Source organism: Paramisgurnus dabryanus, chromosome 19, assembly GCF_030506205.2.
Source record: "Paramisgurnus dabryanus chromosome 19, PD_genome_1.1, whole genome shotgun sequence".
Lineage (NCBI taxonomy): Eukaryota > Metazoa > Chordata > Actinopteri > Cypriniformes > Cobitidae > Paramisgurnus > Paramisgurnus dabryanus.
The window spans coordinates 21,123,051-21,150,391 of NC_133355.1; the positions used below are offsets into that span (position 1 = coordinate 21,123,051).

The following is a 27,341-nucleotide window of genomic DNA, read 5'->3' on the forward strand; positions in this document are numbered from 1 at the left end:
GTCCAAATTGTCGGATAAAGCTTACAGTTTTGTTTTAAGGATTACAGGCTGTCTCTCATCGGAAAATCACTCGCACTTTACTTAAATGGACCACGTATTTGAACCAGTTCCTTGAAGTGGGGCGCGTAAAAATAGTAACGAATCAATCACAGAATGTTCCAGGCTCAATTCAGGATAAATTAACCCATCAGGGATTGTAGTGACATGTTGCTCTATATACGAAGCGCTGAAGAACTAGAACCGATGTCTTAAAGAGGCAGTCTTGTAACCTCTGACAATAAGTTTAGTGTATGAGTTGCCCTGACTTAGCCATATTAGATCTGCATGTGTATCATACTGTTGCTTATATTTACATCAGAGAGAGTTAAAAAGACATCTAAATCTTTTGTATCTAACTTTGCCACCTGATTTGTCTGGCATTGTTTGTAAAAGACTTTCCCATGGCCCTTCAAAGGTCTAAAAAACTGGATCTTCAAGTTTATATACATACAGAATGATAATGGGAAAAGTGGCCCCATTCATGATTCATGTTCACAGTCTGTCATTGAATCTGCCCCGAGCTGTCTAGTATACATACTTGCTATCTCCTCCATCATCAAGCCCCTTCCCTTATGTCTCCCAGGCTGGGATCGCCCAAATCACCATTAGAAATCCGACGGATGTCATTAATCTTTGGGTCGAATGAGTGATTGGGTCAATTATGATCCCGTGTGATTTGGAGCTGGTCTGAACGCTCTGTTTGTTTTCCGTGACTCCCGTTAATATCCGTCTACTGAAGTCACAGCTCATCTGCGATCCTGCCATACAGTTTTTCGTTGGGCAGACGAAAGCATCATCATTTAAACATGAACGCTTGAACATTCTGACCAGCAAGACACTAGGCATATAACACATATCTCCAACCAAGCTTGTGTCTCTGGATTGATTCAGATTACCTTTTATTTGCCCAATGGCATATATGTGATACTCATGCCACTAAACTCGCTCTTACAAACTTGCCTCATTTAAGGTTTGTTTAGTCTTGTTGGTAAATTGTTTCACTGTGGTATCAAGTACACACTTCGAGTACAGCTCCGCACTGCTCCACACAAACACAAAGAGCCTTTACAATTTGTTGTATAGCTGAGTTTCATGTATGAATGAAGTCCTTTTGAAAAGTGCACTATTATTTATCCATCCATCATTTCTCCATGAGTTGGCTTTGTCCTCAGCTGTCACTGCTCTTATGAGCTAAGAATGATCAAAGAATCGTTTTACTAAACTTTTCCTAAAGTTTTATTCATAAGCAGACAGCAGAACGATTGCGTGTTTGTTTGCCGTCGAGATGCAAGTTTCGTCAAGCATATTTCTAACTTTATGAATGTGAGCTTGGGAAGAGAAACATATGATGGAGAACTTCAGCAGACGAAAAAAGTTGAGTTTTTATATGACCCACCCCGACAGACAGATGGAAACTTGATGATAGTGAATCTGTCTGTTTCTATTTATGAAACCCATTCTTTCACTTCCTTTTTGTTTTAACGTGTAACGTAACATCAGTCTGCTAACAAGTCTTTTGTTTTACTTCCACAATTCCGTCGCGATTAAACAAGCGCGTTGCATGGCATGAGATGTCTGTTATGGCAGCGGGCCAGATGCACTGCAGATGCTGAGATGTGCTTTTGTGCTAGTGATCATGACTGCTGGATTGTATTATTTATTTCATTGTTTATTGGAACAATAGTGTGCAGATGCAGTGATGGTGGCAGATGGTAATACCATAGTGTTTTGTTGTATAACGTGGTATTAAATGATTACCATATTTATGTAACAAGGTTTTTAACATGGTACTCCTAGGCAACTGATTTTGCTCCTCCCTGATTTTACAATGGGCAATATGAAGCAACTCCAGAATATTAAAATGATATGATCCAGAAATGGCCATGAACTTCATGTAAGGAATAATTGATGACTGGCCGTTAAATTATTAAAAAATAATGCACACCCACGGTGGTTATGCTGCACAACAAGAAGTGTCCATTGAATTATTATTTTCAAATAATTTGAAGGACTGGAGTCAATTATTCTGCTTATACCACAGTTACCACTGAAACCATTGCTCTGGTGGTTATTTTAAGACATTTGACCGGTCAGGGGTGCGTCTATCGAAAAATAATGCATACCCATGAAACATTCCTCAACCAATCAGAATAAAGCATTAAAGGCGGGGTGCATCATTTTTGAACTCTTTGGAAAAGCGAGTCGTGCTGAGTACCAAACTGTAGTAAATCAGCAGTCAGGGGCGTGTCTACTAACCAACATCGTTGTCTGGGTTGCGTATGTGTGCGGCGGGTCTATCAAAAGAAGGTCCAGGGCAATTTCACATTAATTACCGTGGATGTATTGCCTGCGATATGTATGCGACATGGCCCAGCTTGTCAGTGAACTACGACTTTGTGCAGTAAATGGTGCTCCATTTGAATAGCAGGTGATGGCAATCTACTACTAATCAAGGAACCGGCTTTACTGGTGAGATATGTATGATATCACATGCAAATTATTATTATTTTTATTATTACAAATTCTATTGGGGTAGGGGCGTGTTTGTTTAGGTGATTTTTAAATGTCAACATTGGCTTTTCGAGATCATTTACTAGAAATATATACAAAGCTAAATTTTGACTTCAAAATTCATAAAAGTTGTGTTCATCTGTGAAGATAACTTCACATTGGAAAAAATGTGTTAAGTGTCAAACTGTTGTTAAACACAGAGCTAATCCAAAAGTCTATGAAAAAAATTGTGAAGGAACCCATGTCCCACTCTTGGGGTTAGCCTTAAAGAAAACGTCTTCCCTACGGCACTATACCACAGGGTAGAGGTCTTCACGGATCCACTTAGATCCGATAACCTGAGGTCCGACACGACATGAGCGGGTTCGGGTCAAAAGTTTCACGTGTGCCTCGGACACGAGTTGGGTATAATATTGATGCACCGGGTCTTGGGTAATTTAAAATGAATGTGTTTTTGCCGATGGACCTGAGGAGATCCAAACCATCTCGCGTGTGTGCATCGAGTCGTGTGGCTGGCAGTAGGTTCATTTACGTTGAGACAAACCTGTCAATCAATATAAATGTATGTGTGGTTGCAAATAATTAATTAAAATAATTAAAAAGACAAGAAAATAAATACAGTAAATAAACACTGTAGCTGTAAAACAGTATTTTGAGGGCAAAAAATGGTCAGATATCTTAAAATAAAACAATTGAACAATGTCTTATTATGTGGTATAAGTGGAATAATTGAAAAAAATATTCAAAAATAATTCCTAATTTACTCACTCCCATGTTGTTGTAAACCTGTATGTATTTCGTGATTCTGTTTAACACACAAAACCATACACTTGATAGTACCCATTGACTTCCATATTAGGAAATACTATGGATGTCAAAGCGTACTGTAACTGTGCAGTACTATGTGCAGACTTTCACTTATAAAACTATTTTTAACAACATATGGGTGAGTAAATGATGACAGAATTTTCATTTTTGGGTGAACTATCCCTTTAACTGGAAACCAGTGACGAATGAAATACTGTAACATTTGACTGGACATCAACAAAGCGCATATAAGAATCGTTTTCTTCTCTCTTTCACAAGTTTATTTTGCTGTCTTAACAATTACAAGGTCGGTTGCACAGTCAAACCTCCAGATGAGAATAGCTCTGGGGTCCGTTAAAGAATGCATCCAAAAATATGGTAGTACTTTTTGTTAGTGAAACACGAAACTTGTTGTTAAAGGCTCTATCTCACTCTGGTTACCTAATGCTCAGTTGTTTTTCATTGAAACGTGTGTTTCATAACACGTATTTGTATAATTCTGTACTTTTTATAGCGCTTACTATTCCTGAAGGCAGAGCTTATGTGTTTTTGTCCTGAACAATGCGCCCACTCCATCCCACTCATTGGTAAGTGCTCCTGAGGGCAGCGTTGCCCCTGTGTTTAACATTTACAGCCTCTGGTTGTAATAGTCAAAATCTGCTGCTGCTAAATAAAGGTTTTGTGCCCATCCATCCCAGGAGAGATCCATACATCTCTCAACTCCTCAGGCTACGGTCGTCTTTGTGTGAAAGTCTATACAAGTGAAGATGGTTCCCATGGTTTCCTAAACAAGACCTATCCGTCAGAATCGGTGTCAAACGGTCCATTGTGTCATGCCTGGAGGTCGGAGGTCAGATGCGCATTTTCAGGATGGCTTGACTGGCGGGCTTTTCCTTTTTCTGAGAAGTCATTCATGAAACATGTTCAATGATTGCAGTCCATCATTTAATCCTCTTCAATGGGAAATCGGTTTTGTTTGATGTCAGTTTGCGCGAGCATAAGATGAGAAGACCGTGGCATGTGGGTGGTCAGTGGGCTTAGTTGTGTTTAGTTACAATTTAACCAAAGCATAAAAACAGTAATGACAAGAGATGCACAATAACAATAAACAATGAGGTGGTACTCTCACACACCTTCTTTCTCACTCCGTTTCACGCTCACTCTCTCTCTTTCTCACCCTCTCTAGCATTATCTTTCTCTCTCTATCTCTCAGTGTCTCTCTTTTTCTTAGCAATGTCCATTACACATCTGTCAGTTTCCAGCGCTGGACTAGCCGAGGTCTTGCGGGGATGTCTGGAAGATTGCATGAAGTTCCCTCATCCTGTCTCATTATTACTAATTAGTTTAATTTAGCCAGAAAAACCAGTGCAATGAGGCGAGGGATGATTTTAAAGCCCTCAAATGTTCTAGTTTAGTTTTGGGATGTGGTTTGGTGGGCTTGGGGCCTTGTTAACATTTTTAGACCTTGTGTGTGCATTGGCACGTTCGTGAAGAGTGATGGTTGATTTCTAGTGTTCAGCCAAACCATGAAGTAACTTTATTCCACAAAATCATCTTTTTTTCTACATATGTCTAATGAAGATTGGTTTTTGGCAGTTCTATTTGTTTTTATGGAGTGCAGGTGGGTTGCGGATGGGAAGTTCATATTTGTGGGTCGATTGCCGTCTTTTTTGTAAGTAAATGTGGAAGTAGTTTCTCTTCTAAAGGATTTTTCACATTGTTTTTAGTCATAACCTAATTATATTTTCATGTGTTTTGCACATTTGGAGGAAATTTGCTTTTGAGCACTGAAAGTGTTATATTAACTAAAATATGTTTTAGCTTTTGCTAAGAGCCCAAGAACAGACATTTAATCTGGAAAGGCAAGTTATTTAACTAAACTATAGCACACAGAACCGCAGGCTGAATAGGTGCATATATTGGACTCTTGCGGCTGTAGATGGTAATGTTGTCTCTCGCATCATATATGTCAAAATTAATTCATACTGACTTACAAGTCACGCCTCACTAGAAGTTGCAGGACCAGCCAAACTATGAAAAAAAGTGTGGTATGTTCATTTTTTTCCCGCAAAAACATTAAATAAGTAACATTAATCATGGCACATTTGGGGTCGTGAGATAAATGTTCATCTAGTTCAGGTAAAACACAAGTAGGTAAATCAGATTTTCATATAAACACAGGACACATTAGCAAGCCATCTGTCTGTGTGTGTTGTAAGAAATCGGGTGTACTTTATGACCCAGGAGAGAGCTGGACAACGTGCATGACCTGCACTCAGGGGACAGAGAATGAAAAACCATTTTTACCTTGTCCTTGTTGAATAATGGTAGTCTACTAGGGCTGTCACTTTTGAGAAAAATCTAATTCGAACGGATTTCGAATATCATGCAATGTATCCGAATATATTCGAATATCTAGCAACCCCCCCCCCCCCGCGCGCATAAAAAAATCCCACCGTAATGGAGATTCAATCACAAAATTATTAACAGTGACAGTCATAAACAGGGTTTTCTGGATTACCTTTTTACTTAATGTTTGAAACAGCAGGTTATCAACTTATGAATAACAAACTTATATATATAAAAAAAAACAATTCAGAACAGTTACAAACAATAACCTGACAACTTAAATAGCAGCAGGAGTGTATAGGCAGACCCAAACGGAATTCGCGCCCGCAGATTTCGGCAGAAAACTCTGCGGAATTCTGTGGATTTAATGCCCTTTATTGTCAAGCACACATATCCCGCGCTTGAGCGTGTTTGTGAGAAGTAATCTCATTGACAACAAGCACACATACAGCCTAACCCGCGCGTTTGTGAGCCGTCATTGACAAGTGCATTATCTCTGCGCGTGCTGTTTGCTTGACCGTTTTCAATGATAGAGAGCACAAACCCTTTGATACTTGAGATGAAATTAAACTTATAGATGAGTTAAGCAGATCTCACTTGACTCTGTCGTCTATTTGACGCGCGACAGTCAACACATCATCATTTCAAATCCGTTAACAAGACAAATGCTGTTGTTGTTTAATATAAAGTTTACGTTGCGTTGTAAAAATGATGAAATTATCTTCATACATGCTAATTTCATAATGCGAACGTATTAACACGTATTTTTATTCTGCTATAATATTTAACACTATAAACAATATGCCATTTTATATACAAACTATAATTCTATCTTGACATGCACATTTGGTCCCATCTGATTCCCTCTATTGCGCACAGTTGCCGTCGTCGGTCTCACTCTCAGCCTCCTTCCTATTACGAGGTGTTACTGTTAAAAAATGCGCCACACATAGCATTTAAAAAACCGGATGGTTTATTTAAAGTTCGAATACGGATATTTCACGTCATGTTCGAATGCATATTTGAATATCGAATAAAAAGTGACAGCCCTACTACCTGCATTCACGAACATCCAAAAAGTGCTAGACATGCTAAACATCTCAGTCTCACTCATAGAAATTCCTCTTTTAGAAATGTCAGCCAGAAAACGGCCCAATCTGAAAAACTGATGCTTATGACATCACAGGCATCTCACTGCCCCTCCACTTTAAAATAATTGGCTACATTTTTTGAGTGGCAGCAAAGTCAGCTAATCAGTAATGAGATTGAGAAGCCAGTAGGGGGAGCCAAATAGGTGCAAAACCACTTGTTTAAAATCCCCCACCCTAATAGAGCTATCTGAGAGAGGTTTTTAGCAAGCTTCTAAGGCATTACAGACCCAAACAAAAACATTTTTGTCTACATGTCACATCACAGAACAAGGATAAATACTCCGTTCAATCATTCTATGTCACCTTTAACTCACAGCAACTCAGAGAAACAAACCTTTAAATCTCATCAGATCACATCATTTAATGGAAAATGGATAGAAAAGATGAATCTGTCTAAAGAAATATTAAGTAAATATGCGTCAGCACAACTGAATTTTCTAAATGTGTACATTTTTTTCTATTTAAACTCCGTCAGTGAGTGAAGCACTGTCATCACAAACACATGGGAGCAGACGTGAATGAAATAATATTAAAAATATTATGTGGTAATGCTTACCGATGGACATTTTTATCATGGTGAACCATTAAACCAGTAATTGTTACATCTCTAACATAATGTAAAGAACATTCTTTAAAAAAATATCTTGATATCTTCAAATTTGACTAAGGCCATGTCAAAGATTGAAATGATAGTTAATTGAATGGTTTAAATCAAACTTTGAGTTTTCTCTATTTTCTTCTAACCCAGTGTAAAGTGTGAACAGTGTGAATCATAATTAAATGATTATGTTAACCAATTTGGTTGGGTTAACACTTGTGAAAAGCCCATTTGTGTCGTCTGAATCTGACTTGTTTACAGTGTTGCCTGCTGGGCTCAGGAGCCATGTAAGCCTGCAGCCAGTGACTAACACCTCCATCTCTTGTCAGTCTGAAACCTGAAAACAACCCACTTTCCCCTTGCTAAAGAAATGTCACTGTGACCAAACTGTCACCTCACGACACGTTGCATTAAATGTTCACATTACTCATTCGCTCAATGATCACTGTAAATCATTCCTTGAATACTTTTCCCTTCTTTACAGAATAATCTGCTCATGTTCATTTCACATTGTTACATAAATGCAAAAAAATAGAAAACCTACAAATTGGTTTTCCTGGTTTAGGAAGAGGAAAATAAAATTTTATATAATCTTGTAGGCTAGCAGCAGCATACATCTCATGTTGTCCCCTTTAAAGAGCTTTGTTTACTCTATCTAGAATAAAGATGATTTGAATTGGTGTGGAAGTGCTCAGATGCATATTTGCACTCGCTCCCCATCTGTTCACCAAGTGAATCTGCCACAAAAGTGAAATAAATTGAGTGCTATTTGAATTGTTTATTCATTTAATTGAAATTAAAAAAGGTAATTTTGTTCTGTGAAAAGTAGGGATGCACCGATACAATATTTCTGTGACCATACCGATATTTGATTAGTTCAATTGGCATCCGCCCATACCAACACCGATAATTTTGCTTTTTACTCCTTGTTTCAAGTCCATTTACAACCTTAGGATTTCTCCCCAAAATGAAATGGTCTACCATTACGTTATTTCGAAAGGGTCATGAATAATAATGTTGAGCTCTGCTCTCATTGGCTGTATCTCAAAGCAGTTCAGTAGCTCTGTGTGTGTGTGTTTGTAAACAAACCTTATGATTAATTCCGTATCAGACAAAGATACAGATTTTGAGGATTAATCAATTATTCGGAGATTGGAAATTGACAAAAATCATACATGCACAGCAATACCTGGTAATCATGAGTATCACCAACTTGTAACCTCTTTTGGCAAACTGGTTCCCAAAGCTGGAACTGGTGACTTAATTGAGCTTGTCATAGGCGGTGAGGTGTGTATAGGGGTAGGTTGGGACCACTTAACTCTTTCACCGCCAGCGTTTTAAAAAAAAGTTGCCAGCCAGCGCCAGCGTTTTTCATGATTTTCACCAAAGTTTAATGCCTTCCAGAAAATGTTCTTCTTTAAATATATAAACATACAATATACCAAATGAAAGAACAGACCCTCTGCTTTCAAACAAAAAAAACGTTTCATCCTACCTTTAGTGGTTCTTTTGCAATCAGCTTTTGAATATGGGTAGGTTTTTGCAAAAACACCATATTTTGAGCAAAAAGCAGAGATAATTCCATATTTGTGACGGACTTTTCATAGAGATCCCATTCAGAGCGATCTTTAAAACAGACACGGACATGCAGCAGCTTGCCATAGGGCAATACTTCCGGTTTTAAAAAGTTCGGAAGTGCGCCACCTGGTGGATAATAGCGGTATTGCGGAAAGACGGAAAATCTCGTCATTGGCGGGGAAGCGTTTTCTCTTAATTGACGAGATATCTCGTCAATGGCGGGGAAAGAGTTAAGATAGTAATTGCAACATCAACATAGTATAACACAAACACATCTCCAAGGAGACAGATGGTTTATTAAGGAGTAAGATTGGTCAGCTGTGTATATGTCACTAGTTGGGAGACCTTTGGGTTGTGAGATGAGAATTTTGTTTTCTTAGCCCTACGGAGAGGACACACATCACATTTGGCACTGTTACGAAATAGCAGTGGATCTCATCAGACCAACTGGTCTGGATGAAGTTTTGTAAAAATATAATTATTTACTCATTCTCGTGTTATGCAAAGCATATGGTAACTAGGGATTTACAATCCACAACAACTATTATGGAGCAATCTAAATGTTTTGCATTTAAATTTTTTTCTTTTGGAATGACATGCGAAAAATACCATTTCTTTAAACATGCTATACTTTGTTGAATGTAAAGACACCAATAACGTCACACTTTCATTTTAGACATGCTCATCTGTAAAAATGTGTCATGTCTCTTTAGCTTGTCTCAAAGGCCTTGACCATTTGAACCAACCATACATGAATCTAGGCTAGACCCATCATTATACACTGACCAGCTCTCCGCTGATCTCTGTTCATAGCTCGAGCGAGGCAGCAACCCAGAGTCACCTCAACAGCTGTGAGACTGTGATCAGTCGGCCTTTAGGAGCCCACAGTGGGTGGAACCAACATATGCTTCCTTTCATTCACTGGCATGAGCCAATATACCCATCATCTTCTTGAACCTTTAATGGGCAATGAGATTTTGGAGCGTCTTGTGGTTACCTCCCAGTGCTTAAACCCAGCTGCTTCTATTGCATCAGAAATTAGCACGCATGCTCTTGTGAGAGGATACTATTGTGAGAGGATAAGCAGATATGGGAAATGAGAGTGGCCGGCTCATGGTGTAATCAGCGGCTCTTGTGCTTGTTCCCTTTTTTCCATTCTTTAAAATGTGCCCTTGGGTTGCGACAATTAGCACGCTGATCATTAAATTTGTTTGTTGTACCAGGCATCGGTTTCCAGCTAGCCCTAATCTGAGCATGTTATTTTTCCACTTGATGGGTTGTTTATGAATTTTGTTACCATGGTGCTGCAAAGCAATGTCAGTCTCGTGTCAAATTTGTTTATGTGGGCTGGGGAGTGTTTGGTGATTTCTTTCAAAAAATCAATAGCAGGTTTTTTGAAAGACCATGTAATGTCATTACATCGGGAAAGTGTTTGAGTCGCACACATTTCATGCGTTTTCACATTATTTGGACTCTTCAAGATGTGTTAATTGCCCGCCCTTAATTCTCAAACTAAAAATGGTGGTTTGGTTTAACAGTATGTTTGTGAAGCGCCCTAAGCAGAATTCAGTTTGATCCAAGATGGTGCCGCAGATGGCTGCCTCTCCAGTTTTTGCTAGTTTTCCTCGGTTAATGATTTGCATTTATATAACAAATTAAAACCAAAACAAACTTATATCAATGACAAATGTAACTCTTTAAAGGGACACCCCACTTTGTGCTCATTTTTCAGCTCCCCTAGAGTTAAAATGATTAATTTTACAGTTTTTTGCTGTTCTCCGGGTCTTGCGGTACCACTTTTAACGTAGCTTAGCATAATTCATTAAATGTGATTAGACCATTAGCATCATGCTAAAAGATAACCAAAGCGTTTCAATATTTTTCCTATTTAAAACTTGACTCTTCTGTACACTGAAAAAATATTTAAAAAAAGTTTTCTTAAAATGCTTTTTCTGAAAAAAAATTGTTGGATCTACGTAATTTAATTATGTTCACCAGTTTAACATGATTGAATCAAGTTTTCTTAAAATGAAATTAATTTTAATTAATGTTGATTTCATTTTAAGAAAACCTAATTTAATCCTGTGCAACCGATGTCCAGAAGTTTTTTATCAGTGTAGTTACATCATGTACTAAGACCAACGGAAAATTAAAAGTTGCGTTTTTCTATGCCGAAATGGCTAGGAACTACTGAAAGTTACCAAGGGGACTGCTTTCAGGCACTGCGTAGTATTGCTATGCTTAAATTATTCCTCCACCAAACTGTGTCTGAATTAACATGTCTGAATACAATTTGTGTATGAATTAGTCTTGGTACACAATGTAACTACAGAAGAGTCAAGTTTTAAACAGAAATTATCAAAACTCTTTGGTTGTTTTTGAGCGCGATGCTAATGGTCTAATTAGATTCAATGGATTATGCTAAGCTATGCTAAAAGTGCTACCACCAGACCCGGAGATCGGCTGAATGGATTCCAAAACTGTAAAAATCAAATATTTGACTCTCTTATTTTTTAAAAAGTGGAGTGTCACTTTAATTTAGTGGTTCTCAAACCTTTTGCAGTGGAATCCCCTTTTCTAGGCCAGGGTACCCCAAAGAAAATGTATCTCAAATGTAGAATTTAAATTAAACAATACATATTAAATTATTTGATGTAGTGCTGTTGGTTAGTAGCCTTATTTTTACATTTAACTAAATTAATGTATTTTATAGAGACGCACAGAAATTAAGTTTTTCCACTGATACCGATAGCAGATTATGGTGGTTATATTAACTTGCAAACTAACTTAATAACTACATTCTAAAGATACAATTTTCTGAATGTAATTCATACATATGATGACTTTTCATATTGAACGATTAACTAGTGAAGTTATTTACATTTTTCTACACCCCAAGCTCAAATTCATTGCATTTTGCAGTTCTCTTTTGATTGATGGGATATATTGGCCATCACTATTAGCTGTTTTGAAACTATCGACTGATAGCAGATAGTGTGAAAAATTGCTTTTATCGACGGATATAGATTATTTGCCATGGCCGATATATCAGTGCATCTCCAGCATCTTATAAATGGTCATAAAACTGTGTGGGGGGGCCCGGCCCTTAGTTTGTGAACCACTGCTTTAATTTATCTGATATACATTTCCGTTTTGCTTATGATCAACTGAAGAAAGAAAGTCATATACAGCTGGGATGACATGTGGTTAAGTAAAGTAAAATTTTGGGGTGCACTATTTCTTTATTGTAAGATTGCATGTAAAATATATATCCACTGGCACTCCATCAGTTAAAAATTCATTTTTTCCCTACAGCAGCCTTTTATCTGACAGAATTTCCCAAAAGATTAGAACAGATGATGTCGCCTTATGTTAAGACACCACCACATGGACGTAGCTTGTATGCAGCTTCTGAAAATAGTTGTCTTATAAATTAAAGGGACAAAACAGCACTTGATCACAAACAATTGAAAAGTCTCCTCGCTTCCTGTTATTGTACACAGTTAGATAAGTCGAGCCAGAAGACGGCATGCCCATTTCCTCCTTGCGTCTTCGGTTGCCCTTCTTCTTTGAAATTTGCCGCCTTTTCGTTTAACTGTGGCCGACCTGTTTCCTCATCTCATGTTGAACGCCTACTTCCTCTCTCACTGCTCTTTCACTCTATCTCTCTTTCTCGCTGGTTAACACAAGGTTTAGTAAAGCTGTGTACGAAATACTGCTTAGGTCCTGATTGTTTATGATGTGTGTCTGCGAAGACCCTGTCTGCCATACTGCTGAAGAGTAATCCGCTTACAAGGAACGGCAACTTGTTCGACCAGCTGCTGGTTGTGGAGGTTTCCGGGTAAGGTTCTTTATTCTTGCAGATGAACCTGGGCCATGCAGGGCTTCAGGGTGTGGCTTTGGGTGCTGGAAATACCTCAGCTTTTGGACCCTAATGTGTTACTAGAGATCTATATGTGAACCAGGCTGCATTTATCACAAAAAAAAGAAACCTGTTGGTTAGTTTTGTTTGTTTTTTCATTGTGGTGTCTCCATTGAGCATGCAGGATTGACCTACTGTCTTTTCTTTATTATTTTTGTGGTAGAATGGTTGTATTGACATTGAAGTGTACAACTTTACCCTTACAGTAAGCTAACTTGTTACTGAAAGGTGTAAAACAAGCAAGATGTAAATGCAAAGAGCTGTGCGTATATATTGTATATGTGTTAATTGCTGCTTTGCTGTGCAAGTAATTTGACAGGATATCCTGGTTACTGCCTGAGATACAAAGGGCTTGCTTTTGAAACAAAAATGCCTGCTGTGGTTGTGGCCTAAACCGAAAAAGACAAAAACAAAAACACTATCTATTACTATTACTATAAGAGGTTTTATATTAAATAGGGAACTAAATAAGAAAGTTTAAGTATTTGATTTAATGTTGAGATGACTTAAATGTATTCGTTCTTGCTGTGCTGATTTTCTTATTTTGCTAATAATGTGTACAGGTCCACCCAACTTTAAATATTGTTTTTATTTAACTTTGTTATATTAGTATATTCACTTAAATGGCCAAAATATAAGTAAAGTTACTGGTTAAACACAAACAGTTCATGTTGAATGCATTTGCAGTAGTAGTAGTAGCGTAGCATTGTGTCATGCACATAGACCTCAATACTAAACACACAAAACCTCAGTCATGTTTACAATCATAAAACCATATTCATTTGACAAGAGCTCTTAAAACAACAGATAAATAGCCGAAACAACAACAACATGCTTATAGTAAGCAAACATTTTTAACAGTAGCCTATTCAATTCAATAGAATAATAATAATTTTACACTCGCCATTGCATGCTGGGAACTTTCAGACCATTGTTTAATGTAAAATAGTTTGTTCAGATTATACTGTTTGGCAAGCTAACTGTTGGATATGTTTTGGACAAATGCTTTAGCCTTAGTTTTAAAATGTATATATTTACCTCAAATCTTTTTTTAACAGATATAATGTGATGATGTTGGTTTGTTTTAATTTTTTCTACATATATCTATGTCTCATTCATGTCAAACAAAGTTCACACTACCAAAAACAAACATGGCACCACTGTTGTTCTTATACACAGTATTCAGTTATGTGTGGACGATGCTGGATGTTTAAACCCATTGTTGGGTCATATATAAACATTTTCTGGGTTAATTTAGCCCATTGGTTGGGTTAATCTCTTTTTGACCCAACAATGGGTTTAGAATAACCCGCATTTTATTATAGTACTTTGGTATTTATACTCTTTTTCTTACATTTACAAATTTAGCTGAACTTGTGAAATGTCTTTGGTAGATGCTTTTTTATTTGCCCATAGAATTACAATGACAGTAACATTATTAGGTACAGTAATGTTATGTTTAACTAAGACAGTGGGAAGAAAATCTGAAAAAAGAAATGAAAATTACAATAAAAAGTAGATGTAAAAAAATAAAAAAGCCAAAGGAATTGGAAGTACCTCCTCACATTATTGTAAAAAAAGGGGAAAAAATGATCATGTGTAGTCATTAGAAAAACCTTTGGTAGATGCTTTTTGAAAAATGTATCTTCTCCATCTTTTGCTCCTCCTTTTACCTTCACTTAAGACTGCTGTACCATGACGCTCATATTCAAAGGGATCCAAAAGTCTTAAGACCAAATTTTAAGCCTCCCTTTTGCTTGCACTTGACATGGTTAGTGAATCTATAAGTTTGTGGAAGTTGAAAAATGCAAAAGCTTGCACTTTTTTTATTAATTTGGTATTTTTAAATTATAATAACTCAGTAGTTGTCTCAGTAATCTCAGCACAGATAAAGCTTCCTGTTTCTTTGCAGGCCCTCACAGATCTGAGGCTCTTGTACAGGTGTCATATGAATCACTGTAGGGCTCTTTTGAAACCTATACAGGGCATGAGTGTGAATTTCTCTCAGTTTCTTCTCCCAGTTGAGATCTGCAGCTGCTTGGTGTGGTGCTATTGTGTGCTCTCCAAGAGTGAAGTATTTAAACTGCACTGCGGCTGTCACAACTATATGCTGCATCATTTCTCACATTGAGTATAGATAATGTGAAGATCTCAGATGCAAAGCCCTCTTAAGTGCACGTTTTCTGGTAAATGAGCATTTTTATCATGCTCTTATGTTTAGGTTCAGTCATTTCGCTTTTATGGCATTAAAAAGGTTATTAGTCAGTAATTGAAATTTTCACAAATGTTATTTTAGTTAATTTCGTGGCTGTTTAAAAAAATATATTTAGCTGCAAAACCCTCTAAGTACAAAAATCTCCATTTCTAAAAAAGTCTCCAGTCAGTCTTCACTGTCCTTTCTGAATAAACATAAAAAATTAAAAAATTGGTCAATGTTCTAATATATTTGTTAAACCTGCTTTAAACGGGTAAAAAACTCTTGCAGCTCGGCACTTCTTACATGTGTGTGCCATTATTCGTTAATCTTCAATTATTTGTTGATGATTGACAGTGAAAAAAAACATGACGGTGGTCGAAAAAGCAAGGTCATGCACATATGTGTGGAGCCTGTGCAAAATGCATACAGCAGGAGAAAAAAAATGAAGCGAGTGCGCAGAAGTTAAACTAGCCATGATCACTACGATGCCTGATGCCAAGTACACACCTGGCCTTTTTACTGTCATGCGAGACGAGGCTGGCTGCCAATGCAATGGATCTGATATGGTCCGATACAGAAAATACAAAAAACCGGCCGATACGTGGTTGCCGTGATCGCCGATTTTTTCCCAGCATTATTTACAGACAGAGTGCTGGAAGTCGCAAGCGAATGCAGGTCATGTGACTAAAAACACCAACCTTTCCATGACATCGAAAGCTCGGCCTAATAGCTGATCATAGCTGGACAAAGCAGGTATTTATTTCTCATCTCTATGGGGCAGTTTCCCGGACAGGGATTAGACTAGTCCTAGACTAAAATAAATGTAAGAAATGTCCAAACTAATAACATCTCTATTCAACATATATTAAAATACATCAGTGCCCTGTGTTTTGCCTCATGGGCACAAGTAATGTTTTTAGTAAGACATGTTTGTTAAAACTAGTTATATTTCCTAATTATACTAAGCTCTAGTCCTAGTTTAAGATAATTCCTATCCATGAAACCACCCCTATATATATTTGTAGTAGTAAAGTGCTAGAAATCAATATCCTTTGCTGTTAGTTCCTCGTCATTGCGGAGAGTGCAGTTCATGGTTCCATAGCACCCTCACCTGTTTTTACTATTTGTTAAATATAGTTTTTTTAAGTTCAGTAAATGTTACTTTTTTAAATTGAGACTTGTAACATCTGGTATCATCATTGTGTCATTTTTATGATGTGAATTGAGTGAGCAGTATCGGCTCCAAATATCGGCTCAAGAAAATCGGCAGCCTGTATCGGTCATCGGCTAAGGCTGATGAAACAAAAATCGGTATCAGCATCGACACTGAAAAATCCACCTAGTTTAAATTGATGATTTTATAAATAGACCAACTACATTGACTTAAAATCCCACTAGCATGTTATTAATATTTAGACAACATTTTTTTACTTCGCAATAAGGAAGCTGGTGTTTTGATTGCCATTAACGCACACTTTTATGTCATTGGCAATATGCCACTGCAGTAAAGGCTTATTGCATTATTACAGTTAAAGATTTTTCGATTTGATTGATCATTAATGTAAACGATCATTGAATATGGGGAATTGCAAAAATTGACATCCCTTTTTCCATGCACTTAGAGGACTTTGCTGAAAATATATTGTGGCGTTTAATGGATTCTGCCAATAAACCAAAATTTCTGAATGGCCCGGGATTAAGCGGGTTTGAAGTGAAAGTATTTGATGGACATATAATATGTGCCGAGAGCATTTGGTCCATATCATTGTCTAATTTTTACGAAGATGGCTCTTTAACTCTTCAGGAACTGTAAATTTACCTTTTATTTTCGTCCAAGAGCAGAGTCACACTTTACATTAAGTGTCAAGTTTTCCAATAAGCACATACCTGTAAATCTGAGAAACAAGTACCAAACAGCTTAATAAGCTTAAAGAAGTAACCACCCGGTTTAGATGGGCAAATACTAACATTTTCTTCAAAAATTACCCAATGGCTAGTTATAATAATGTAAACTGTGCTTATCAAGGACCTTGCAATGTTATGTGTGTATAACCATCATGTTTTCTGACAGGTTACATGTGTGGTAGGTCGCTCCGAGTGATTTATTAGTTATTCCTGTTGCTCGACTGATAAAGCGTTTCTCTAGCTGTGCCAAGGTCATGGATTTCCAGGGAACGCACATACTAATAACATGTAAATACTGAATGCCCCGCGAGTCGCTTTGAATAAAAGCATCTGTCAAATGCATAAATGCAAATGTAAAAATCAGCAAGTTTTTCTAGTGCTGGAGGGATGTGTGAAGAGATGGCGATGTTGTGTGTGCCCCCTATCAGAAAGAGATAGACCTCTCTTTCTCTGCCTGCCTAACTTATTACACTTTAAACACCTCTAAAGAAATCAAATCCCTCTTGTCAGTTAATCCATTTTCTTTTTCACTTCCTGTCAACAGGACATGCCATTGTTGTGTTGGTTAAGTTGTGCTGGCAGATTCACATGAGAATCAGAAGCACTGTAAATGCAGAAACTTTTAATGGCAGCCTTCTGATAGAAAGTGACTTTGACATTTGTAATACTTTATCTTCTAGCTGTTTTTAGTGGACCATGCATGGCTGTTGGTCAAATCAATACATCAGTTTTATGTCTCCCAACGGTTTTCATGGCACAGGCTCAAAATCAAACCCGTCTTTGATATAGTTACCAATAAGTGCCTGCCTTTTTTTAGTACTTGTTGCTTTGGCTGGGAACATGGATGTAAATACCCGAAATGCTGTTGACAAGGTCTGCTTGATGGCTAATCGTTTCTTACACTGTATATAGCCCTTTTTACACAGAGATTATGGAAAATACATGGAAATGTGTCTGAAATTTGTCCCCGGGATTGTTTGATTTTCGGTTCATTCACACCGCCAATGATTTTCTGTAATCTGTGGATGCATTCACACTAGTGTTGTCAAAATTATCGATATTTCGATACATATCGATACTGAAATTTTAAAACGATTCCAATACTCGTGTCCCGCGGAATCGATACTCCGAGACGAGCTGCGAGTTGTTTTTTTATTTAACTCTGCAAACACCAGCTGCGCGTTCTTGCTCTCTCTCTCTTTCTTTTAAACGGCGCCGCACACACTGTGCACGTGAATGCAGTGCTCCGCCTCCTCTCCTCATCTCATTCGCTCTGGTTTAACAGTACAAGAAAGCCAAGCAGTATTGCTGTGTGGAGGTTTTTTCGGATGCGAGTCAAATAAACATGCGAACCCGAAGGACACAAGTGAAGTAAGCCAAATATGCGTTGCTACAGAGCCGCGTGCTAACGGCGCTAGCAAAGCACTGAAGGACCGACACGCCGACGAGAGATTGATAATCATCCCAAAGTATTAATTCTAGACTTACCAAATTGTTGTTGATATGCGTGTTGTCACGTTTTGGCGGTTATGATCCAAGTTAATACAATCGCCTCACAGTTATCAGACTTAGGAAATTAGACAGCATTTTAGCTGACAAGAAAATACTTTTACTGTGGTAAAAAGTAAATGAACCCAGATACTGTTGTGCTTTAAGTTCACAAAAACACGTCATTTATTAACCCTCATGTCGTTCAGTGAGGTATATTTTCACATTTACACTATAATCTGTTTATCATATAAACAAAAAGCAATGCACTTGTTTAAGTACTTATTTATCTTTTTTTACTATGCTAATGCTCACTAGAGAAAAACTAAGATAATGCTGCTAAAATTCTTCTTTTTTTACCTTGAATGCCATTGCTCTAATTTATTTGTTAAATTTTGATATATTTTATATTTTGCTTAAATTTTTAATATATCTGCTGTTCATATGTTCATTTATTAGTGTGTTATATGATTAGAATGTTGTCCCGTTTTTAATATAAAGCACAGCAATGAGATTTGAGAGTGTTTCTCCCTTTTCAGAAAAAGTATCGAAAAAGTATCGGAATCGAAACCATTGACATAGTATCGGTATCGAACCAATAATTTTGGTATCGTGACAACACTAATTCACACCATAGACTGTAAAAAAGATGGAAGATACCCTTTCGCTCTCTTCCATTGGTTAAAAGTGAAGCCGCCAGTGTCCCGATACGGCACTGACATCTTGGGTCTAGAGTGTACGCAGTAGCGATTTCGGGACCAGTCGTGAGCAGGAAGTAAAGCCGTGAAATCAAGGCCCTGCCCTCGCTCTCGCAGAATGCACATATCACAGCTGTCAATCATGACGTGACACCACCGTTTTTATAGCATTTAATAAATCTTTTTTTTTTAAACAAACACTTGAATTTACATCAGCGTGATAAAAAACTACAGTAAATGACAGAAACCAGCTTCGGAAAAAAGATAATTGAAGTAGGGCTGCAGCTATCGATTCTTTTTGTAATCGATTAATCTAGCACTGAATCGATCGATTAATCGAGTAATCGGATAATTTTTTTGTGTGTTTTTAAACAACCAAAACAAATAATGCATAACGAAAATGACTTGGCTGTAAAATGTTCAAGCATTTGGCTTTTATTTCTAAAAAAACAGAGGTATTTGGCTCCAAGAAATAAGCCTATTTATTTCAATTTTTTACCCATTTAGTGTTTATAAGTGCCAGTGCCAACAATTAAACACTTTAATTTATTAATATGCACAGCACAACTGGTTTCGTGCTGTAATCTAGCCCTGACATCAAAGTAAATATCTGGTTTATGTACATTTCTACACCTGCAGCATTTACCATTAGGCTTTTAACATATAATATATCATTTCTGGGATGAGCCTATTTGCTATGGTAACAACCTGTGTGTATGCGCGCACTTGCACTTGTGTTTGTGTGTGTGTGCACGCGTTCTGTGCGTGAGGAAGAGTGACACCCCAGTCAGACGTTCAGTTGCTTCATTGCATTTTGGTACTGCAGAAATACATACATTACTTTTTAATAGAACGCTGCATTTGGTTTGCATCACTTGCATTGCGGTGCATTTTAGGTTAAGAATCCGTTCGAAAAATCACAACATCACGTCCCGCTGTATACAGTGAATGCATGCTGAAATTATTGTTGCGTGGCTACATAAAAGTTTAAGCATATGTGATGCATTGCGCGATCGGTCTGACTCGCGTGAGAGAGAATAACTTCCTTATGCTAAACTCCAATAAGACAGAGATTATTATTATTGAACAGAATATGTCAGATTACAAGTTGCCCATATATGATTGCACTGTGGTGCCGTTTTTTGGTACACACGCCTGTAGTGCATGCGTGTGTGTGAAGGGGTTCTTTTTTAATCTATACTGTCCTGCAATTGAACGTGAATACGTTTACTACTTAAAAACATCAAAGCTAAACATCATATCTAGTCAAACCGCATAACGACATCGCTACAAATACAGTATGGAATTAAAATCAACGGAAGCTACGTTACCTTGTTTCATCGACGCTTGGTGAAACAGCAGTGGATGTTTTCGGTTCAGATGCTGAATGTAATGATATTGTAATGATCCCAACCTTTAGACAGTCTCTCTCTGCCGTTTATGGACATATTCGCTCCGCCATCGCGCCAACTAAATTCAAAATGTACCACGCGCTATGATGTGCTTCCTGAACATTGAACAACGGTCCGTGTGAATCAGATCTCGGCGCGTGTAGTGCGCGTCATAGGAATTTAACGAGGCTTCGAGGCAGAATTTTTGCCTCGAGGAATTTTTTGAATCGAGTAAATCGAGTAACTCGATGAATCGTTTCAGCCCTAAATTGAAGTGTAATTAAATTTGTTAAGTTGGTCTCAAGTCCCATTGAATAACATGGGGGAGGCGGGGGTTTATGACCTATACTGGGACCAGTCACTGGGGGGCGATCGAGATGTTTTGGCTTCACTTTTCAGGGCTTGTGCGGCATGCTTGATTCACACACATACCATAAGGATCCCATAAAGAAAGACTAACTAGGGATGCTTAACGATTAATCGCGATTAATCGTTAGCAGAATAAAAGTTTTTGTTTACATCATATATGTGTGTGAACTGTGTATAATAACTTTGTATAAATAAATGTACACACATGCATGTATATGTTTTAGAAATGTTTACATGTGTATATACATTTGTATATTTATGTATAATTTATATTATATATAAATATAAATACTTAATATATACATTTTTTTCTTAAAATTATACATGAATGTGTTCATATTTATATATATATATATTTATTTATATATATATATATATATATATATATATATATATATATATATATATATATATATATATATATATATATATATATATATATATATATATAATTTATTATACACAGTTTACACACATATGTGATGTAAACAAAAACTTTTATTCTGTTAACAATTAATTGCGATTAATTGTTTAGCATCCCTACACGTAACGTATTTAAAGTCCTGCATTTGGTAGGTTTTTCCACAGCGTCAGAAGAAGATTGATAATTATCCGTGATTTCTCTCTCGAGGAACCACGCGAGTGCATTTTAGTTTATGACAAGATCATAAGGAGCGTGTGATGCGCTGTTTTGTCATGCTGGCGAATGATCTCAGCTTTAGCACGCACATTCACACTACGGGACGCCCCTTACAGCGTAGTTTCTGCCATTTGTTCACACAGGATGTATTCTGTAAAACGTCCTGCTTATGAGAGCGATTATGGACGTGATTGTGTTCACACAGTAGCCTCTCTGCCAATTTTACAGACATTTTCTGGGACTTAAGTGCCCTGTGAATGGGATATATGTGATTTATAACCTTGGTGTTGAGGGATAAACTGTTCAGATGTAGAAACTGAATTACTCCTACTGGAGGTTTATTGCTGTTGCTTATACATTTGTGCTCCTGTAATTTACAGTTTCATTTATTCCTACGTTTGCACACAAGGCCTCTTTATACATCTGCATGTGAAGGTCAGATTCACATGAGGCAGTGATGTTATTCTAGATCTTCTTTAGTATGCACTGTGAAGTGTCCACATAGGGGATACAGAATCATCTGCCAGATGGGGTAAAGGGTAACTTGTATTTCTGTAAGCAAGGGTTGCTTATATCTCACTACTTAAACATGTGTTTGTTTCATCAATTTACTTACCCTGCGTCTTATTCGGTAACTGCAGTCAGAACTTCAGGATGTGCAAATTGCATTCAGTGTCTAATTTTGGGCTATGTTTCCAAAAGGATGCTGTTGGCAGTCATAATTCATTTTTAGACGTTTCCCACTTCTGTCTGAAAAACAACTGTGAGTTTGATATTAAACTGAGAACTAAAATTTATCAACTTCAGTCACCAGAAATCATGTCATCCTTGGAAAATTTCTATAAGATATGAAATAAACATTTCCAAATAAGCCACCCTGACACAATGACTTATGGAACAGATGCCATAGCAACGGTCTTGGGTAGTGTCTGTGGAGATTATTATGGGATGAGTCATGGCTTACAAGTGACATGGCAGCTTGCTTAAATGGGTTGAATGAATGCCTGTTTCACAGGCTGTGTGTGTACTCATTTTTTCTCCAAGAATCATTCCTATGTGTTGTTGTATGAGAGATTAAAAATGAAATCGGGTTTAAGGATCAAAGATGATCTGCACTGTCCTGAGTAACAGGAGTAGTAAAGCATTTACAAAGGACATTCGAGGATTTCACATTCTCTTTATCAGCTTATCTACAATATTCTTGGAATTTTTATTATATTTACATTTCACTGTATTGTAGATAAAGTTATAAAGCCTCCAGAAAACGTATACAGCTTTTACAATAATCTAGGGATGGGCACTGGAATGTGACATTGACGATCGGTCATCTTTTCTTTTCGATGATGCAGAAGTTTAACACTTTCACAAATAGATAAAAGTGTGAAACCTTTAAATTACAAGGGTGCATTAAATGGCCCAAATATGTGCTAGATATTTTTATTCTCATGTGATGGCAGCTAATATGAATCATTTTAGTTTACTGTTATGCCTCAACTTGGTATGAAATGAAGATTCATTGTGAGGCTCCTTTGAGAAGTTTAAAAAATATTATCAAGAGTAGTTTTACAAAAATGTATCAAGTTCAAACATGAAATTAAAATGTTACGTTATCACAAAGAATAAAATGTACTTGCAGTGGACACGTTGGACCAGCCAGAGCTGTTTGGTTTTGATTTCAGACATAAATTTTGAGGTTTTCTAGAAGAAAACTCTGCGTTATCTAATTACAAGAACAGCTCTCTGTTCTGATCCCAAGGTCAAATGTGTTTTATTACCAAATATTGCAGCCTGTTCGGTTGTTACAGAGCTAAAAAATAGATGGACAGAAGGAAAAACACATAGATCAACATAAAATTGTTACAATATCATAAATCAATTACATGGCAGAACTCTATAATACCACAGCAGTTTAAAACGCAGCAACATACACTCACCTAAAGGATCATTAGGAACACCATACTAATACTGTGTTTGACCCCCTTTCGCCTTCAGAACTGCCTTATTTCTACATGGCATTGATTCAACAAGGTGCTGAAAGCATTCTTTAGAAATGTTGGCACATATTGATAGGTTAGCATCTTGCAGTTGATGGAGATTTGTGGGATGCACATCCAGGATACGAGGCTCCCGTTCCACCTCATCCCAAAGATGCTCTATTGGGTTAAGATCTGGTGACTGTGGGGGCCATTTTAGTACAGTGAACTCATTGTCATGTTAAAGAAACCAATTTGAAATGATTCGAGCTTTGTGACATGACATGATGCATTATCCTGCTAGAAGTAGCCATCAGAGGATGGGTACATGGTGGTCATAAAGGGATGGACATGGTCAGAAACAATGCTCAGGTAGGCCGTGGCATTTAAATGATTCCCATTTGGCACTAAGGGGCCTAAAGTGTGCCAAGAAAACATCCCCCACACCATTACACCACAACCATTACACCACAGTGGTAACAAGGCATGATGGATCCATGTTCTCATTCGGTTTACGCCAAATTCTGACTCTACCATCTGAATGGCTCAACAGAAATCGAGACTCATCAGACCAGGCAACATTTTTCCAGTCTTCAACTGTCCAATTTTGGTGAGCTGGTGCAAATTGTAGCCTCTTTTTCCTATTTGTAGTGGAGATGAGTGGTACACGGTGGGATCTTCTGCTGTTGTAGCCCATCCGCCTCAAGGTTGTGCATGTTGTGGCTTCACAAATGCTTTGCTGCATACCTCGGTTGTAACAAGTGGTTATTTCAGTCAAAGTTGCTGTTCTATCAGCTTGAATCAGTCAGCCCATTCTCCTCTGACCTCTAGCATCAACAAGGCATTTTCGCCCACAGGACTGCTGCATACTGGATGTTTTTCCTTTTCACACCATTCTTTGTAAACCCTAGAAATGGTTGTGCGTGAAAATCCCAGTAACTGAGCAGATTGTGAAATACTCAGACCGGCCCGTCTGGCACCAACAACCAAGCCACACTCAAAATTGCTTAAAATACAAACTTTTCTTTCCCATTCTGACATTCAGTTTGGAGTTCAGGAGATTGTCTTGACCAGGACCACACCCCTTTGTGCATTGAAGCAACTGCCATGTGATTGGTTGATTAGATAATTGCATTAATAAGAAATTGAACAGGTGTTCCTAATAATCCTTTAGGTGAGTGTATATTCTGATTGCATCTTAATCTTATTTACTGTATCATATGACCCTGGACCACCAAAACAGTCATATGAGGCAATTTTCTGATAATAAGATAATCTGCCATTAAAGTTGTCCAAATGAAGTCCTTAGCAACTCACATTATTAATAATAAGTATTTTTTTATATATTTACGGTAGAAAATGTACAAAATATTTTCATCGAACATGACATTTACCTAATATCCTAATAATTTTTGGCATAAAAGAAAATCGATAAATTTGACCCATACAATGTATTGTTGGCTATTGCTGCAAATATACCCGTGCGACTTAACGTCACCTATGGACTTGCATTTTACATTAAATATATGGACATAATGTTACTTTATGATGGTAATGGTACTAATCAGTTTTGTTATATAGTGTGTTTTTTAATTAGTGTGTATAATAAGACGATCTCTTTTCCTCTGTCTTTTCCATATAGGCTTGGATGAAAGCCAGGCAGCAGTAAAAGGCCACACCCTCTGTCTGCGCAGCCATGCCGCCTCCTGCAGATATCTTGAAGGTGGCCATCGAGTGGCCGGGATCTTTTCCCAAACTAATGGAGATTGACCAGGTCAGTGCTTTTAACAGGACAGACAATGAGATTTATGTCTGCGGCAATGCACCTGCTACAGTACTTCTCTAGTTTCTCTGTGCAGGGCAATGTGCACTGGGGTGATGTGTGAAGTCTCACATTTTGAGAACTGAAAGAGCATTTTATTTCATGTTAAATCCTTGAGTCCTGCACCCAAAAGCTTAGGATTATGACTTTAGATGTTTAGGCATCTTTTATAAACATACCTTAGAAAAAGATCTTTAGACAAATCAGTGGCAATAGCATATTTTAAGATCTGGCAGTACAAGTTATTTTCAGTTGAGACAGCTCAAACATGTGTTTAAGGGTGTTTTCACACCTAGTTCGTGTGAGCCCTTCAAACTCTCTCGGAGCAGTTCAGTGTGTATATGTGAACAAACCAAGTGATCTCATATCCCCTAAAAGGACCCAAAAGTGAACCGTACTCAGACCACATCCAGAGGTTTTTTTGTGGTTCGATTTCTTATTGATATGTGAAAGCAATGAGGTACCGGTCCGCTTCGCGTGTCATTTTGACATGTATCAAAATCAACTGCTGCACAGAAAGCTGGGGTCTGAGTTGTGATGTGAACAAGATAGGGTCCGAGATCACTTCAGTTCTGAAGAGGGCCAAAAAACTATATTGTGAACTCCAAATGGATTGAGGAGGTCACATTCGGCTAGTTCCTTTTCTGGTTCGCTTTAAGTGAACTGGGTTTGGTTCTTTTAAAATTAACTGTATGTGAAAACACCCTTAGTCTAGGACTAGCCTTAAGCCTTGTCTGTCTTGTCTGGGGATTAATGTGCTAAAAGTTAATTTAGGTTTTCACATATAGTTCATATGTGATCTCAGTTCATTTGGTGTTTACAATATAGTGGACTCAAAAGAGGACCCAGGTCTTTTTTTGGTCCTCTTCAGAACTAAAGTGATCTCAGACCTTTTTTTTTAATTCACATCACAACTTCATAAGATCTCAGACCCCAGCTTTCTGTGCAGCAGTTGATTTTGAAATATGTCAAAACCACACCCGAAGTGAACCGGGACCTCTTTGCTTTCACATGTTAAAAAGAAATCAAACCACTAAAGAACCCAAAAGCGAACTGTACTTGGACCACCTCTGGATGTCGTCTGAGTATGGTTTGCTTTTGGGTCCTTTTAGGGGAGTCTGAGATCACTTGCTTTGTTCACATATACACACCAAACTACTCCGAGCGTTTGGAGGGCTCAAAAGAATTAGGTGTTAAAAACATTTTAAAGTCTACTTTAAGAAGTACACTAACATGGGCCATAGAGCTTAAAACAAGGACAAACAGACAGAAAACGTTGGGTCTCATTCACTAAGCATGCGTATCCACAAATTTGTGCATGATATGTGCGTTCGGATGCTTTTACGAACAAATCGTGATTTAACAAAAACATTTGTATCAAAATGTCTTCTAAATGAACGCGAAAATTCAAGAAAACCTAAAGCCAGTCGTACGCAATAATCACGTACGCTATAACTAGGCTATAATTATAATTTGTATGATAATGTTGATATATAAAATGTACATGATATTACATTATATGTACAATATATTTGATATTATAATATTTTCTGTATATTATTATACATGATCTATATTATTATTATTATTATTATTATTATATACATTATATTATACATTTATTATAGCCTACTTATTTTTTTCTACACAAATAAAGAAGATGCACGTAATGACAAATCGTCACGCTTTCCTTTCTCACTTTATAAATCTCTACATAGAAGCGTCTGCTTTATGTCTAATGTAAACGTCATGTAAATGTAATGAGAAGTCCAAACGTCAATCACTTGATCTCTTGTCTGTTTTATTTTAGATGAAGATGCGTGCCGTGCCTCTGTCACATAAATTTAAATGTCATATTTGTTAACTCATCCAATACTTCTTTAGTGTTACTCCGGTCCGTGGA

The 27,341-nt window shown here is 37.4% G+C and overlaps 1 protein-coding gene across 5 annotated transcripts in view; it reads left to right on the forward strand.

Moving 5' to 3' along the window:
* The window catches only part of elmo1 (engulfment and cell motility 1 (ced-12 homolog, C. elegans)), a 108,912-nt gene that overhangs the window by 18,803 nt on the left and 62,768 nt on the right, over window positions 1-27,341 (forward strand). For 4 of the 5 annotated variants that reach the window (XM_065292581.1, XM_065292611.1, XM_065292601.1 and 1 more), the window contains exon 2: window positions 25,259-25,390. In XM_065292581.1, the coding sequence (XP_065148653.1) occupies window positions 25,313-25,390 (78 nt within the window). In that variant the 5' untranslated portion in view covers window positions 25,259-25,312. Of the gene's footprint in view, window positions 1-12,675; window positions 12,875-25,258; window positions 25,391-27,341 lie in introns of those variants that run through there. The other variant, XM_065292592.1, reaches the window with a different exon arrangement.